The 15,775-nt window shown below is 36.1% G+C and overlaps 4 protein-coding genes across 5 annotated transcripts; all 4 read left to right on the top strand.

Moving 5' to 3' along the window:
* The first annotated feature begins 415 nt into the window (after positions 1-415).
* Positions 416-2,976, top strand: LOC145307565 (uncharacterized). 2 transcript variants are annotated; one of them, XM_080150021.1, is made up of 3 exons: positions 416-715; positions 1,837-1,898; positions 2,250-2,976. In XM_080150021.1, exon 3 carries the CDS (start codon positions 2,251-2,253, stop codon positions 2,554-2,556), a length of 306 nt encoding a protein of 101 aa, XP_080006147.1. In that variant the 5' UTR covers positions 416-715; positions 1,837-1,898; position 2,250; the 3' UTR covers positions 2,557-2,976. The 2 variants fall into 2 exon arrangements, with proteins under 2 accessions (XP_080006147.1, XP_080006146.1); XM_080150020.1 differs by lacking the exon at positions 416-715 and having other exon boundaries at positions 954-1,898; positions 2,250-2,576; positions 2,830-2,976.
* A 3,931-nt stretch (positions 2,977-6,907) lies between these two features.
* On the top strand, positions 6,908-9,055 carry LOC145307564 (uncharacterized). The gene is made up of 3 exons (XM_080150019.1): positions 6,908-8,086; positions 8,314-8,537; positions 8,745-9,055. Exons 1-3 carry the CDS (start codon positions 7,878-7,880, stop codon positions 8,885-8,887), a joined length of 576 nt encoding a protein of 191 aa, XP_080006145.1. The 5' UTR covers positions 6,908-7,877; the 3' UTR covers positions 8,888-9,055.
* Positions 9,056-10,120: 1,065 nt separating this feature from the next.
* LOC145307563 (uncharacterized) lies at positions 10,121-11,439 on the top strand. The gene is made up of 2 exons (XM_080150018.1): positions 10,121-10,385; positions 10,796-11,439. Exons 1-2 carry the CDS (start codon positions 10,215-10,217, stop codon positions 11,420-11,422), a joined length of 798 nt encoding a protein of 265 aa, XP_080006144.1. The 5' UTR covers positions 10,121-10,214; the 3' UTR covers positions 11,423-11,439.
* Positions 11,440-12,179: 740 nt separating this feature from the next.
* LOC145307562 (uncharacterized) lies at positions 12,180-14,658 on the top strand. The gene is made up of 3 exons (XM_080150017.1): positions 12,180-13,389; positions 13,722-13,808; positions 14,289-14,658. The coding sequence occupies exons 1-3, from the start codon at positions 12,180-12,182 to the stop codon at positions 14,651-14,653; spliced, it is 1,662 nt and encodes a 553-aa protein (XP_080006143.1). The 3' UTR covers positions 14,654-14,658.
* The last annotated feature ends 1,117 nt before the right edge of the window (positions 14,659-15,775 follow it).

Below are 15,775 nucleotides of genomic sequence, written 5' to 3'. Positions count from 1 at the left end.
TATCGAAGTAGCTTAAAACCATGCGTAAGGTCCTAAATTATATTGATTTTTTTATTACATTATTTAAAACTTACTACTAAGTGAGCCCTTCTTTAATTGCAGCGCCCAAATAGTTATTTCTGATGAATCAGTGTTGCTGAACCTGAAAAACAATATTCAATTTAAATATAATTTATTAATATTTCTTACATTCATATATATTAAACCCGGATTATTTAATATTAAGAATAGGATAAAAAGTGTTTCTTAGATCAAATCAAAAAGGTTTAAAAAAGGCTTAAAACAATTATCCTATTATATATATTAATATTGTTCTCTTTTACAACGAAGCTTTTTATTTATTTTAATCTATAGCTGAAACTCAAATTAAAAATAGGATGAGGCCTCGACTTTTCTCTTCCTACTTTAAGTGCCCCTAGAGGCTTCTAAGGGGCATAGCCGCTAGTAAAACTTAAACCGTTAATCGAAGGCAGCCTAAAACCGTACGCTCAAGGTCCTATATTATTAATGTTTTTATATTAAAATTATTTAAACACTTACTTTTACGCAAACCACTCTTTGATTGCAGGGTCCATATACTAACAGCCAAGACTGAAGGTGGACACGTACTTTTTTAAACATCTGACTATCATCTCTTTGATTGCAGGGTCCATATATCAACACTAACAGCCAAGACTGGTAGACATAACATCAAGTATCATGCCAGTATAGCAAGGTACTTTTTTAAACTTCTGAATATATAGCTCTCTAGGAGTTCTTAACTGACATTCATATAAATCTTGTGACATGGACCATCTCCTGTCAATCATACTTGGATATAACACGTATTTTCTCTAAGAGACTTGAACTATAACACTCATTGTTTACAATAGTTTTCAATCGGTATAGCGGCATTCATGCACATGCTCTGTACAGGTATACAACTTTATATTGAAAAATATTTCTTTTATATCCATTGCAATATATTTTTTTATATTTTATCGATGATATTTCATTTAAGTCATTGCCAAAAATATATTACATTCACATTAAAAAAAATTTACATTTATTTAACTTTCGTAACCCTGTTTTCAGATGATAAAATCAACGTGCTGGACAAAGTTGCCAAACTTTAAAAAACACCTTATGTATATAATATCATTTTAATATTTTACCGGTTAATTAATTAAAACTGCATAACTTATATAATTCATGAAATGTTATTATTCGTTGCAATTTTACGATTAAAAATATAACTGTCTTGCAAAGTGTTTTGCCACCTATTCAATCTGTATGTTGGCAACCGTAACTTTCCATCGGCGCAATAATTCAACTGGACTATATGACTACGGTGCATTTTTGTATTTTAGTAATCATTTTTAGTGAAATTACAGTGAATTAAGACGTTAATATGTATCATTCTGTTTTATAATTCAAATTTTATCATTAATTATTGAAAATTCTTTCTAAAATATTCTTCGTATTCGTTTTTTCTCCCATTTTTGGGACTCTTTTTAGCTTACGTAATATACAGGACTTTTTTAAATGTAAAATTAATAAATATATGTCTTGCACCGTAGTATAAACGGATTGTCGCAAATATAGGAGTACAATTATAAGAATGAAACTACTTTTTTGGCCCAGAGGTGCCGGAGGCACTGGCTAAAAATAACTGTTTTTAATCTTATGCTTTTAGATTTTTATATTCGTAGAAAACCATGCATATAATACGATATGCTAGTTACCTAGTTTTTTGGCGTATGAATGAGAACACCTGTTCCTATCCACCGGATTCGAATGAATACGAGCTATTTTTATTTTGTAATTTTTTATTTCTTAAATATTCTACCTTTTCAGATAGTTCTGAATAACAGGCTATTCAAGTTAATCACCTGGGTACGCGTACATCATAATAACAGGTATGGGTGTATATTAGCTGTATAAGATTTATTTTTTTTCTCCTGCTACAAAATTTGTTCTAAATAAATAGGGGGGGGGGGGGGGGAAGTTTTGACACATTTGCGTAAACAGGGAGTATAGGCTTTATCTTTGGACTGAGAGTATAGGTTATTAGGGATAAAATCATTCTTATATGATGAATTTTCCCAAGTTTTAATATTTTTTGGATAGGCCTCCAGGTTCCGGAGCTCCAGGCCTTCTCCCCCCCCCCCTTGTTTAAGGACAAATAAAATACCGGAAAGTTAAAAAACATTAATCACACCCCTCCCAAAAATAAACAAGACAAACAAAATAATCATTCCTCAAATTAGGATGGATCCATACCAATACCACGAGCTGCATGACAGATGGGACGCCCTCATGGTTAGGATGTTGAGACTCTTCTCCAAGCTAAATATTCGAGTTCAAGAAGAATCATGTGGCATTGATGACGCTGTTGAAATAGTAAAACTCTTATACCATCACGGTTGGGTAGAGACACACTTAAAGAAGATTGAACCTATGCCCGAGAATCTCTACGAGAACGAGAGACCCCGCCTGGATGATACCGAGAGACGTGTCATTGACCATGAAGCCGACTGTGCACCTTTCCTCACCAACGTCAGCCCTTTTTTCTAAATAAAACCCAGAGTAACAAGGTAAAAACTACGAAATTATTGCAGGGGTGTATATTCTGCTCCGGGGGGGGGGGGGAGGGGAGGGGGAAAAAAGAAATAAGTGGATCAATGATGGAAGTTGCTTCAAATCACATGCTCTTGTTCATGGCTAGTTGTCTTTTGTAGCAGGGGAAAAAATTGTTTTTAACCAAAAAATGTTTCAGAATTCTTTGAGTTTCTTCATTAAAAAACGCTTTAGTTTTCTCATTTTTAATTCAATGTTCTTTCCTTTCAGGGAAGAGAAAGGAGAAGCTAGGAGAAGCCGAGCTCGCCGCCGGCGATTTCATCCAGCCTCCGGATATCCATGCTGAAAGCGAATTTTAATTGTAATTTGTGGCGTTATCCTCTTAGAAAATTTTGTTTGTATTATTTAACTCCCCATCCCCCCCCCCCCAAACTAAATTGCTGGGTTAGGTTAGGCTAGGTTAAGTTATACGGCTAGGTAGAGGCCAGGGGCCGTTTTTCTAGGGGGGGGGGGTATTTCCTAAGAGGATAACATCAATTTGTTCTTTCAGAACATTTACGTTAACCTCTCTTTGATTGCAGCGCCCATATATTTTATAATTAAGTACCCATGGTGACAGTGATCGAGCCCCACTGGTCGTGCAGATATATAATTTCCTGCATATAAACATTAATAAACATTATTTACCCCTAAAGCCGACGATTACGTATGCACGTGTACAGTTTTTTAAGCTTCTGGCTATAGCTCTCTAGGAGATCTTAATTGATATGTTTTATTTTTTGTTTTTGTTTTTTGATATTTTTGTTATGTTGTTTTTTATTATTTATTATTATTTATTTTATAGCAAATTAACAAATTTTCTGGGTTCAACATTGTTGTTATAATAAAACTCCATGCAACTGCAGAATTCTGCAAAAGTCACGACCAGTGGGGCTCGATTATATATGCGTTCGTCGGCTTTTCAGGGAAGGCAGGAAATTTATATAGGTATTATCCAGGTCAGGACTGGAACAAACAAAATTTTATGTATATATTGTATATAGTTATTTTTTTCAAAGTAAAAAAATGTCAGACCAACGCTGGATGACGTATGTATAATTGGATCACAATTTTGATAGGTAAGTTTAATTAATTTTATAGACAATCAAAGAATAAATAAGGGTATTTTCTTGTTTGTAACTCTAACTCTTTATTTTGTGAGTTCCTTTGACATTTAATTTTGGTTTCAAAAAGTGTCACTCCCCCCCCCCCCTTTTTTACTTTCTCCTTCTTTCGTTATATGTAAACAAGTAATAACCTTATTATTATAACCAGGGGTGTATATTCTGCACAAGATTTATTTTTTTTCCCCTGCTACAAATTTTTTTATTTTTTTTCCCCCCTAGATTTTTCTGAAAAAGTAGGGGGGGAAATAGAAAAATATTTAAAGAACTCTATACTTCATTTATTTTATCCCTCCTACCACACATTTCTTTAGTTTTTTTTCACCAAGGAGGGGGGGGGGGGGAAATGGAAAAAATGTTTTCAGTTTTCTTAATTTTTACATTTTTTTTTCCTCCAACCACTTATTTTTTATTTCCACCCCCCCCCCCCCTGAGCAGGGGATCCCATGCAGAATATACATCCCTGATTATAACATATACTTCTTATTTCAGGAGTTACCTATACACCCCTGTTAGACGTTATTGCAATGGGAGACAATTTGATTGGTACACTCTCTAAAGCTCTACTGAAGCGTATAAGAAGTGGAGATAAGACGAAAAATGTACAGGTGACTTTTTACAACTAATTATTTCTACATATTTAAGATGAGACCTTACTTTTCATTACTGTACTTAAAGTATAATCTATGCTCGACTTTAATTTCTATTTTTCACTTGCAGTCAGCGCACTATAAACATGCTTGCTCTTACACCAGTATAGTCATATGTACTGTAATCAATTGACACGTGTAGCTTGCCCAAATAACGATCCATAACAACTCCCCTATATTATTTTAAATAAGTAATTCACTAATTATGTAATCTTTTTCCAGTTGCAGCATAAACTGAGGTCCTTAAGAAAACTCTTCTGTAATGCAACGAGAAACAGAAAATGGCGCAAGAAACCTCCACAAAGTGAAGACAGTCAGCCATTACTAGAAGAAGAACAGCAGGATGATTTGATGGATGTGGAATATGAGAACGAAACTGCATCGTCAAAAGGTAACCTACAATATCTGTAATATAAAGTAGAACGATGTCGGTCTGTCTGTTTGTTGTTTGTTTGTCCAAATTCCCACAAACATTGTCTCCCAATTTTTGTTTTTTATTTTCCTTTCAATCTAAATTTCAAACAATTGGTTTGATCAAACGTTAGTTAAGTTTGTCTCAAGATATCCTTGTTCCAGGGGTGTATATTCTACATGGGATCCCTTAACCTAACCCACCTTCACCCACTCTCTACATTTATCTACTTTTTCTGGAATTTTTAATTTTTTAACTTTCTAATTTGACTAGTTTTTCTTTACGGCATTATCCTTATACTAAAGTAACAGGATGTCTGTGTGTCTGTTCAAAAGGATCTTGCTAACCGCTGAACCGATTGGGTTCTCCTTTACAGGGTACCTTCACATAGGTCCCGGGAAGGTTTATAACTATAAAACACCATGTTTAACATCGTATTTTTTTAGGTAAAGTTTGTACAGGCTGCAATACCAACTTCACAAAGGAAACCGAAAGTATATGTTATCAATGCTACGCAAACCAAGTTTTGGAGCGATTAAATAACAATCCTGAAGAAACAAACTACATTAATATTGTTGTAGACAATATTAACAACAATAATACCAACGATAATAATGATGCAGACAATGACAGCATTCAAGATGCCGAGGACTGGGAACACGTCGAATTGTTTGATATACCTGAAGATGATTTTGACCCAGATGATGACGATGACCCTGATGACGAACCTGATGGCGAACCTGATGGCGATCATGACGGGGATCCCTTCAAACATCTTACAGAACTTGAGAAAGAAATTGTTAATGATTTCAGAAGCGTTTGTGTTCTAGACAACCCCATCTCTCACAACAAAGTTAGAATCATCCTGGCAATTCTGAAACGCTCGTGTATTTTCAAATTTCCGTCATATAATACATTATTCAAACCCAAATACAAAGTTGAAATCAAAGAAAACAAATATAATCCTACAAATGCTCCTGGTTCACTGATTGAGTGCAGGTATGTTTATATACGATTTAGAAAGCGTAGCATTTCTATAATCATTACCAGAATTTCCGTACGTCCATTTTAAACATGTCGATTTTTCTCCTTTTTTAACAACAAACTTTCAAGTGTTCTAATTATCAGTTTGATCATTCTTTGGTATATTGCTTCCTGCGACAACTTGAGAACAATATTATAAGCTATTATTAGTTAAAAATATATTTCTTTTTCCAGATTCCCTACCTATGAGATCCTCCAAGACGCCATCACAGACTTTAAACGGTTGAATGGACAACAGGCCGTTGATGATCATATAACTTTTGACATCTCGGGCGACGGAGTGAAAGCAGCTCAGGGATCTCATATCTCCTATTATACTGTCTGGATTAGGTAAGTAATTAATATATTGTGGATTTGAAAGGGTTGGGTTGGGATAAAGTTCTTTTCATATACAGCATGACCCTCGAAAAAATATTTTTTAGGATTGGCAGCCTATATTTCAAAGGATATCAAAATATTTGTTTTACATCAATTGACAGCCCAGATTTTTAAAGCCAAAGTTTAGGAAACCATTCAATAAACAAATAAGAAAGAAAACTAAGTTTACAATTGATACTTTTTTCTATTGCATACATATATAAAAATCTGTCTTACTGTATACCAGGACTTAATTAATACCATAAGTAAACCTAGTTTTTACCACTTTTACGGTAAAATTTTACCAGCCTTTACGTTTTATAAATCAGTGACTACAATTTTAAGTCTAAGGTATTAAATGCTATTATTATTAATTCTTCTTTATTATTTCAGGTTATTCTTCAACAAGGATTTCAGTGTTATATTGCCAGTCAGCATATTTGAGAAGACGAGGAGGCGTCCCTACAGTTACAACTTTCTGGATAATGTTACCCGATTCATCAACAAACTAATTCAAGAAGGATTACCTGGACATACCTTTCAATGTAGAACCATCATCCACGATGCCGTTGCGAGAGCCGATGTATTCGGCATTCTTGGCCATGGATCAAAAAATGGATGCCCACACTGTGACCTTCCAGGGATGGCTTTTTCACAGACTTATCTCCGTCAAAAGAACTTGGTATTGTTCGAATCAATGAATGTATTTTACCCCAGTGACAGTCAAAATATGGGTACGCCGAGGTCTGACGAGAAATTCCGCAAGTTAGAGGAAAATAATCAGAACATGAAAACCAGTTTTTCTGAGCTTGACCCGAGCTTGGATTTAATACAAGATACCCCCAGTGATCCGATGCACGCGTTGCACCTGGGCTATGTAAAGAAAGTGATGACGTACCTGAAGAAAGGACGTAATAGTTATCCAGAATTGGAAGAAGAAGACTTAGTTCAAATGGAGAGAATTACAGGGATGTACTGCATTTGACTAAAGAAATGACGCGTAAAATAGGTGTTTTCTTCGCGCATTTCTCGGCACTGCGATAAAATTCTGCATTTTTAGATTTATGTCTATTACACATTATTTGTACGCCTTGTTATGCCGCTTAAAAGAGTGTTAGTTTGAAAAGTTTAAAGAACTTAAATTTTGAAAATTTTCTCCTTATCACCCATATTTTACCATGAACTGCAGTAACTCCAATTATAGATGAAATCAACGATCAATTGAAGCTTGTTGGCGATTTTGATCGCGTTCCCCGTACGTCCATCATGCGCCTGACAGAGAAGAAGCTAGCCCTCAATTTGAAAAGTTCTGAATTCAAAGTACTGGGCTTTTACCATATGATATTTTATGCAGAGGTAGGTTTTTACCATATTATAATCTTTTTAGAATTTAAAGCTTATTTCAGTTTCATTATATTGTATAGCAATAACATTCTTTTTAAATTTGCGCACGTGTGCTATATTATATATATATTTCTATTGAGGAGGGTGGACTTCCAATAAGTATATAGGGCGAAGCCCCTAGAGGCTAGGGGCGAAAGAGCTAGTTTTCCCTTAAATTATTACAATGTTTTTTTTTTCCAGTTGGCAAATCTTAAAGATGAACAACGTCTGATATGCAAGTTTTTATTCCACATATTGCGCAGTCTCGAAGAGCATATAACAACTGAACGTGTGGCTGAGCTCAAGACCATGATAATGGTCCTGAACTCAAAATTGGCGGAGATGTACGGCGAATCGTGCTTGAGTTACAATACTCACATGCTTTACCATATGCCGGAACATGTCCGCCGATTTGGACCATCCATGGCGTTCAGTTGTTATGCTTTCGAAAGTGCCAATCATGTGATATCAACTTACATCCGAGGATATAATTTTGGCCTTAAAGAGGTTTCAAACAGGTAATACTATTTTTTTTTAGTTGAGTTCCTTTGACTTTTAGTTTTGGTTTCAAGAAGTGTCACTTCTCCCCCCCCCCCCCACTCTTTACAAATTTTAATGTAATTTTTAAAAATGTAACATAACTTTCTTTCCGTGTATTGCTGATCAAACACTTAAGCTATAACGATTTCACCAGCAACATACCTTTCCGTTTAACAGCCATTAATGACATAAATGACATATTTAGATTGTTGATATTTCACACAGTGAAACCGTACATAAATGAAAAGCTGGCTGTCAGGGGAAAAAGGAATGCCAACAAACGAAAGTTCGAAAGTAATCAATTCTATACAGACTGCCAAGACCTCTACTTTGTCCCAGACTGCCGTCGTGATAAAACAGTATGGTTGGTCCACAAAGTGAGGACATTTTTTCCGGCATACACCTTTCCTGAAGATTCCAGAATAATAGGTAGGGGTGTATATTTTGCACATGATTAATTGTTGTATAGAAATATTTCATGAACTATACATTTCATCTAATTCCTTTTTAACCTACCACAATTTATTTGTAATTCTCTTATCATGCCAGGAGGAGAGTGTGGTAAAGGGGGGGTCTAGGAAATATGAATTAAGTTTTATGGTTTTAAACACTGAAAATATACACCCCTGGTATTAGGAGTAGGCAAGACTGACGATCCCGAAGACTATAGCCATCCTCCAACACAACTAGCCTCCAACCTACTGAAGTACAGAGTAGCACATATCTCCGTACACCTGTTGCATCAAGATGTCTCCATCGTAATTCCTATCGGAATTTAATTTTGTACATTGAAAGCAGAGAAGGGGGGGGGGGGGAAATGACACTTTTTGAAACCAAAACTAAAAGTTCCATATTGTACCCTTATAAAACAACTGCCATGCAAAATGACAGATCTGTAACTGTTTCTTTAGTTCAGTTCCTTTGACTTTTAGTTTTGGTTTCAAAAAGTGTCACTTTCCCCCCCCCCCCCCCCCCTTTTGTTATAATATGTATGTAAAATGTTGTAAAATTCAACTGAAGGCCCTTCCCTCTTTATTTGGAATTTATGTGAAATGTACTTTAAAATATTTTTTTCATTAAAATTATTTTTTATAGCTAATTTTAAAAAAGGCATTTCAACTAAATTTAGCAAAACCCTACCTTTTTGGCCATCGATGGGTATGAAGTTAAAGTGTTATAAGTCTAGTCTGTAATTTGAAAGAGTACATGTTTGCAATTTAATTTAATTTTACATAAAATTTTAATTTCTGTCTACACATTTCAGATTTAAAACTATGCAAATTGCCCATGCCAACGACCTGGATCCAACAGCGTAATTTCGACTTCCAATTGATCAAGCTAGATCCCAAAATGACGAGGACTGGAAAGAGTGCTAGTTCTGTAAAGGTAAAAATTATATTTAAGGCCTAATTTACTATTGTACAAATTGCTGCTACCCTTCGCTCAAAAAACTTATACATTCGCATGTTACCGGATCGAAAGGAAAACCTTATCGGTTCATGCTTAACAGACCACAAAAGATTATTGACCAAGTATAATTATTTATTAATTTTCCACAGTGTGTTTAACATTTGATATTAGTAATTAAAATTCTAGGGGCGTAGCCACTGCTATCTAATATCTTTTTATGCATTGTAAATACAACAATTATTTCTTGTTTTAGAACAACAAGCCTACTGGAGGTGGCAAAGGTGGAAGTGCCAAAGCTCCAAGTGCCAAAACTGGAAGCAACAAATCTACTGGAGGTGGCAAAGGTACAACAGCAAAGGTAGGGTTTTAAGTTTTATTGTTATCGGTTTTTGGTTTGTTGGTGTTTTGTTGTTAAACTAAACTTACTAACATGATGTCTGTTTGTGGGTTTGTACCAACAAATCTCGTTAACCGTTGAACAAATTGGGTCCCTCTAACCATATAACTTAACCTAGCCTAACCTAACACAGTCATTTTGTCGGGAGAGGGGGGGGGGGGAGGGTAAAGTTTTAAAAAATAGAAGAAAAAAATTAGGATAATGCCGGTGTTGTTTAAAACTATAATCCTCGGTAAGTAATGCTTTACAATAATTATCTATATTATTTTTAGAACACCAATAGAACCACAACATCTCCAATGAGGCCAATAAATATTACCCCACCTCCATCTCCACGGGCACGGCACCACTCCGCGAGTCAACGGACCGCGAGAGTTGTAGTTCCTCCTGCAACATCATCACGATCCCAGTCCCAGTCATCACGACCCCAGGGATCATCTGGCCCTTCTGGTGAGATGGAAGAAAGCGAGGTATTATTTTTATTTCATTTTGTCATCCAGAGGATACAAATTACAATTATTTAGGATATATATCGACTTAGCCTGGAAAAAATAACTTGTAAGATTTGACTAAATTTTTGGTAAACATTGACCAATAAAAATTTACCTTGTAAATTTTTACAAACAAGTTGGTCAAATTTTACCAAGTTGATTTTTTGGTCAAAGTCCAAAAATCTTGACTTAGCCTAAAAATTTACCTTGTCAATTTTTACCAAAAAGTTGGTCAAATTTTACCAAGTTTTTTTGTTTGTCAAAGTCCAAAAATGATGGAAGATGCTTAGGATCACTTGCTCTTGTTTGTGGATAGTCTTCTTTTCTACCACGTAGTTTTTAAAATACCAAGACTTGAAAATATGTGGTTTAATAAGTTTCATTTTAAGGATTTGTTCACCGGGGCCGTTATGAACCAAATTCAGAACCAATTTCAGCAGCTACGTACTTTCTTGACCTCACAAATGAAAAATCAACTAGAGCCCATTAATGCGTCCATCAGAAACTTGGTAAACAAAACGTCCACAAACCATGAGTTAGTGAAGAATGAAATCAAAGACCTGCAAGACAGTGTATCAAGAGATATGGCTGAAAATACTAAAACCCTGAAAACAGAAATGAAGAAAACCGGCCAAATTGTGGAAACCTTGGTGACTGATCTAAGAAGACTGACCAATGTGGATGAGCTTGATGAGGAGGAGGCGAATAAAGGGCCTAGTGAGAATCAGGATGTTGTCGTGGACCAGATTTTCTCACCAGATTTTTACAGAGAAAGAATAAAGAACCATGACCCCTTGGAAAAAGATGGTTATATGAGAAGAGAAGAAATTATCTTTTTCATCGAAAATTTCGAAGACTCACGGAAAGTGGATATAGGCTGGCAAACCTTACTGAAAGTATGCCGAGACATCATAACCTTTTTGTATGTCGTGTTCGAGCAGTTCACCTTTGACGCCCGCATCACAGCTGCCTTTTGGACTGCTCCGGAAGTTATTGATGACGAAACTGGTAAGTAAATATTATTTTGTAAATTTGACATGATGAGAAAACGTTTAAAACAGGGAGAAGGGAGGTGGGGGCAAGGGAAATAAACCGAATAAAAGGGGCATTCCTATTCTTGCTAGCAGGTGACCATGTACAATAATCTTTTTATATATATATTTTATTTGTGAAAATAAATCTTGTGCAGAATATACACCCCTGGTACAATAATAAACATGTACCTATGCAGAGTTAATTGAAAATTTCATTATTATTTCAGTGGAACGTTTCTTGGATCATTGTAAGTTAGTGCTTAACGAGACGTACCTACATGAAGCTATCCCACCAAATTTGTGGAGAACAGGAACCTATGTGTCTGCAAGCGACCTTTTTCTAGTGAGGAACCACATACAAGCTTGTAGGTAATTCAATTATTTATCGCATCTATTCCGCGTCTATTAAATGTGAAAGTGGTAGTTTTACAAAATGCATTTCAATGTTCTTTAGTTAAAAAAGTAGTTTCACGAAATGTTAACTGCATATTGTATTCTTGTTAAATTGTTAAACTACATTTCTATGGCATATGTTTCAAAGAATTTCAATTTTGTACCATGTATTTTTTTATGTGGCAAGACTTTTAGTTCATCTTTTCTTGATATATGTTATATGTTATATATTGAGACTGTTTTGATATAAACCCTTTTTTTATCTAGGTTCTTGCGCAATTTCGAACACACTTTTAAAGAGGACGCGACTGGTTTTTGTGAAAATAAGAAGAGGGCCGAAGATTATATGCTTGCTAATGAGGATCCTGTCTGCTGGAGGCTATTTCGAGGGATGGTAACGCGAAAACAAGAACGCGCATTGTCAACCCCAAACTACAAGTATGAACCGGTTTTTGAAATCAAGCCAAGGAAGGAGACAAGCAATAAGAAAGGCAAGAAAGACAAGAAAGACAAGAAAGACAAGAAAGACAAGAAGGAAAAGGCACAGAAACGATCAGCCTTACAGATGTGTGAATTTTATCTGGCCCCTGCAGAGATACAAAGAATTAAGCGGCGTGTTAAACCGAAGACAATCACAACTTCAACACCAGGTGTTACAGCCGAAGACAAGAAATTTTACCACATGTTAGGTGCCCACTCAATGGGTTGCTTACCCCACGAAGTTCAAGGAAAGAACCCGATTTATTTGAGAATAAACAATGACGGGTCGAGAAATTCATTTCAGATCAAAAATTATGCAGACATGGCAAAGAACCCCAAGCAATTTTTCAAGACAGTCCATAGTAATAAGAAGGTTATACAAAGAGCTGTAATGTATTATTCGTACGCCACAACCAATTTGAAACCAGAAATGAGTGAAGAACAGACAAAGATTCACAATGCCAGTGAGAAAGCAACTAGAATTTCAAAAAATAGAAAGATGAATGCTGCTGATGAATCCACTGCTGATGATTGCACTGCTGATGATTCCACTGCTGATGATTCCACTGCTGATGTATCCACTGATGGTGAAGACAATGAAGCTGAAGGCAATGCTGTTGAAGAAAATGGTATGGAAAACATTGCTGATGAAGAAAGCAACAATGGTGAGGAGCTTGTAATTGATGACGGAGGCGACGACGTTGAAATGAATTCAAATGATGATCAGATTGGGAATGACTTACGCATACCACCCGCGGAGAATCCAGCAGTAACTCCAGAACCAGTAAAGCACCCAGTAAAGCCACGTAGGTTATATGAAGATCCAATTGTCAACAGCCAGTCCAATAATAAACCCAAAGTAAATGTATTTAAAAACATCACAAGCTCCAAAAGGAAGAAGCATGGAAAGGGCTCGAAAAAGTCGAAGAAGATAATTATTTCTGAAACAGACGATGAGGGCCAAAATGTGGGAAATCTTGATGATACAGTCCCAATGCAAGATGATGAACAACCACCAAACTTTCCACCACTGCAAAGACAGAAAGAATTTTATGGACGAAATAATTCAATCACAGGTACATATTTGTTGAACATTAATTATTATTTATAAGTTTTATCTTTCCTCGTATTGTGTATATACTGCACAAGATTTTTTTTCCTCTGCTACTAATTTTTTTTAAATTTTTCTTCCCCCCCCCCCCTAGTTTTTTTTCACCAAGTAGGGGGAAAATTGAAAAATATTTAAAGAACTCTATGATTTATTTATTCTATCCCTCCTACAACACATTTCCTTTTAAAATTTTTTTTTCAACCAAGTAGGGGGGGTGGGGGGGTGGAAAAAATGTTTTCAGTACTTGCTTTTTGTTTGGAAACGTATAAAATTAATGTATAAATTAATTATTTACAGGCAACAGTAACGAGAGACAGGTGACTGGAAAGGCAACAAGTGTCGTGGAGGAAAGCAGCAGTGATGAGAATGATGAGGATGCCGAAGGTATTGTTATTTATAGTTTGAAAAACGTAGGAACTGTATCACCTAAATTTAAGTTTATTAATATTTTAGTTGAGAAGTAGTCTTAGATAAAAACCCTGTGGATTAATTTTGTTTTAAGGGAAACTTCGTACAGGCCCTGACAGGGTTTTAGGCTAAAATTTGTATGGGCGCAGCCGCTATCTATAATACTAAGTAGCTTAATGTCTGTCCGGCCGTCAGAAGCTTAAGATCTCAGTAACCACTGAATCGATCGAGGTTACGGTAAAATTTTACCACCTTTTAAATCGTATAGGCTGGTAAAATTTTACCATAAAAGTGGTAAAAACTAGGTTTTTTATGGTATTAATTGTATCCTGGAGATCGGATTCTACTCTTCTGTGTATTGGTCCTGCGGTGATTTTAAGCTATTTCCTTGGAGGGGGGGGGGGGGGTTGGGTAACATTTATACTATTTGAAATAATGACTATAATAATTATTTAGATGATGTGGCGATCATTCCAAAGAACCGGGAGCGAAGGCAAACCGCATTGGAAGCCGAAGCAAAAACCAAGAAAAGTTTACAGCTGGACAATGAACCATCATTCGAGGTGGATAACGAAGATGACGGAAACCAGAGTGACGAAATTGTGGAGGTTGAGGACAATGAGGGCAAGAATGACGGCAATGCAAGTAAGGAAATTCGGATACATCCATGTGGAATAATATTACCCAAACTTGCCATTATAATTCACAACCACACGGGTCATTATGAGGTTGTTGCAGTAGGCTCAAATGTTTCTATATACAACCAAATGGAAATTTTAGAACTCATCAACATTGACGGTAAGTTACAGGTCTTAATGTAATAAATGGGGGGGGGGGGGGGCGAAAGTGACACTTTTTTGGGGCTTTTATTGGCGGTTATCGGCGGTGGCGACGCCGTTTCTTCACAGTTCCATATTGTACCCCTATAAAGCAACTGCCAATGCAAAATTCCCCCTTTTATCTTTGATTGGCATATTAATATAGGGTAAAAAATATTGCTTGTTTTCATTTGAATCTGATTAATAGTAACTAATGTTCATATAGGTATGGAAATAATATTGAAGCTACAATTATGTACATTTGCTTTAACATTTTTTATTTCTTTGTAGGAGAAAAAGCAAAGTGGAAAAAAGATGGAGAAGAAGGTGAATTACCTTCTGACATCAAAGAAGAAGCACCAGAGAGTGATGATACAGATGAAGGTCATCAATCAGACCCAGACACTGGAACTGGCAGTAGTAGTAGTAGTGAAGAAGAAGAAGAAGAACGCAGGCCAAAAGCAAAAGTGGCCCAAAAGCCAAAGCCTACCAAAGAAGGTCCTAAACGTCCCAGAAAACAAACAACATTTCCATCAACGAATCAAATTGATGCGGTGTTGTACAGAAACCAGAGCAGAGCAAGCACGAGCAGAGCACAAATTAATTCAAGCCGGGAATATGCTGAAAGCGCAGGCACATCAAATCCTGATGAAGACGTAAACCCAGAACCAGGTTGTAGTTATAGTCAACTCAGTCCAGAGCAAGGTTGTAGTAATAGTCAACTCAGTGAGCAACCTAACCAAATTAAGCTGCAGCAAATGTTGAACAGAACAAATACACATTTGCCCGATTTCGGCCAGCGTGGTGAGGCTCGGACAAGAAGAGATGCCAACAAACGAGTAAAGGACAACATGAAGAAGCAAAGATTGTGGGAACAGGGACACAGGCCTGAAGATGATGAGTTAGAGAAGAAGAAAAGATCAAGCTCCAGACCACCACAGAGAGCAAGTTCTCAACAATGTTCTCAAAACATAAACAATTACGGTATCTTTGGCAGCTACATTACAGCTGATTCGGGAAAGGGGTGTATATTCTGCACAAGAAATATTGTTTGTCCACGGCTAAAAATTTTTAAAATTTACAAATGTTTTCAGTTTTCTTAATTATTACCTTTTTTTCTTACCT

Source organism: Acartia tonsa, chromosome 15 (genome assembly GCF_053477335.1).
Source record: "Acartia tonsa isolate MP-2025a chromosome 15, ASM5347733v1, whole genome shotgun sequence".
NCBI classification, from domain to species: Eukaryota; Metazoa; Arthropoda; class Copepoda; order Calanoida; family Acartiidae; genus Acartia; species Acartia tonsa.
Note: the sequence above shows the minus strand (reverse complement) of the source record. Positions and strands in the feature narration are given on the sequence as shown.

Excerpts from the sequence above, each read along its gene's own strand:
- LOC145307563 (XM_080150018.1), top strand. The coding sequence starts at position 10,215 with ATGAGGCCAATAAATATTACCCCACCTCCATCTCCACGGGCACGGCAC. Across the intron at positions 10,386-10,795 it reads GTGAGATGGAAGAAAGCGAG|GATTTGTTCACCGGGGCCGT; the intron begins GTATTATTTTTA and ends TTTCATTTTAAG.
- LOC145307565 (XM_080150020.1), top strand. The coding sequence starts at position 1,744 with ATGAGAACACCTGTTCCTATCCACCGGATTCGAATGAATACGAGCTAT. Across the intron at positions 1,899-2,249 it reads CGCGTACATCATAATAACAG|GATGGATCCATACCAATACC; the intron begins GTATGGGTGTAT and ends TCCTCAAATTAG.
- LOC145307564 (XM_080150019.1), top strand. The coding sequence starts at position 7,878 with ATGATAATGGTCCTGAACTCAAAATTGGCGGAGATGTACGGCGAATCG. Across the intron at positions 8,087-8,313 it reads CTTAAAGAGGTTTCAAACAG|ATTGTTGATATTTCACACAG; the intron begins GTAATACTATTT and ends TGACATATTTAG. Across the intron at positions 8,538-8,744 it reads TGAAGATTCCAGAATAATAG|GAGTAGGCAAGACTGACGAT; the intron begins GTAGGGGTGTAT and ends CCCTGGTATTAG.
- LOC145307562 (XM_080150017.1), top strand. The coding sequence starts at position 12,180 with ATGCTTGCTAATGAGGATCCTGTCTGCTGGAGGCTATTTCGAGGGATG. Across the intron at positions 13,390-13,721 it reads ACGAAATAATTCAATCACAG|GCAACAGTAACGAGAGACAG; the intron begins GTACATATTTGT and ends AATTATTTACAG. Across the intron at positions 13,809-14,288 it reads GAATGATGAGGATGCCGAAG|ATGATGTGGCGATCATTCCA; the intron begins GTATTGTTATTT and ends ATAATTATTTAG.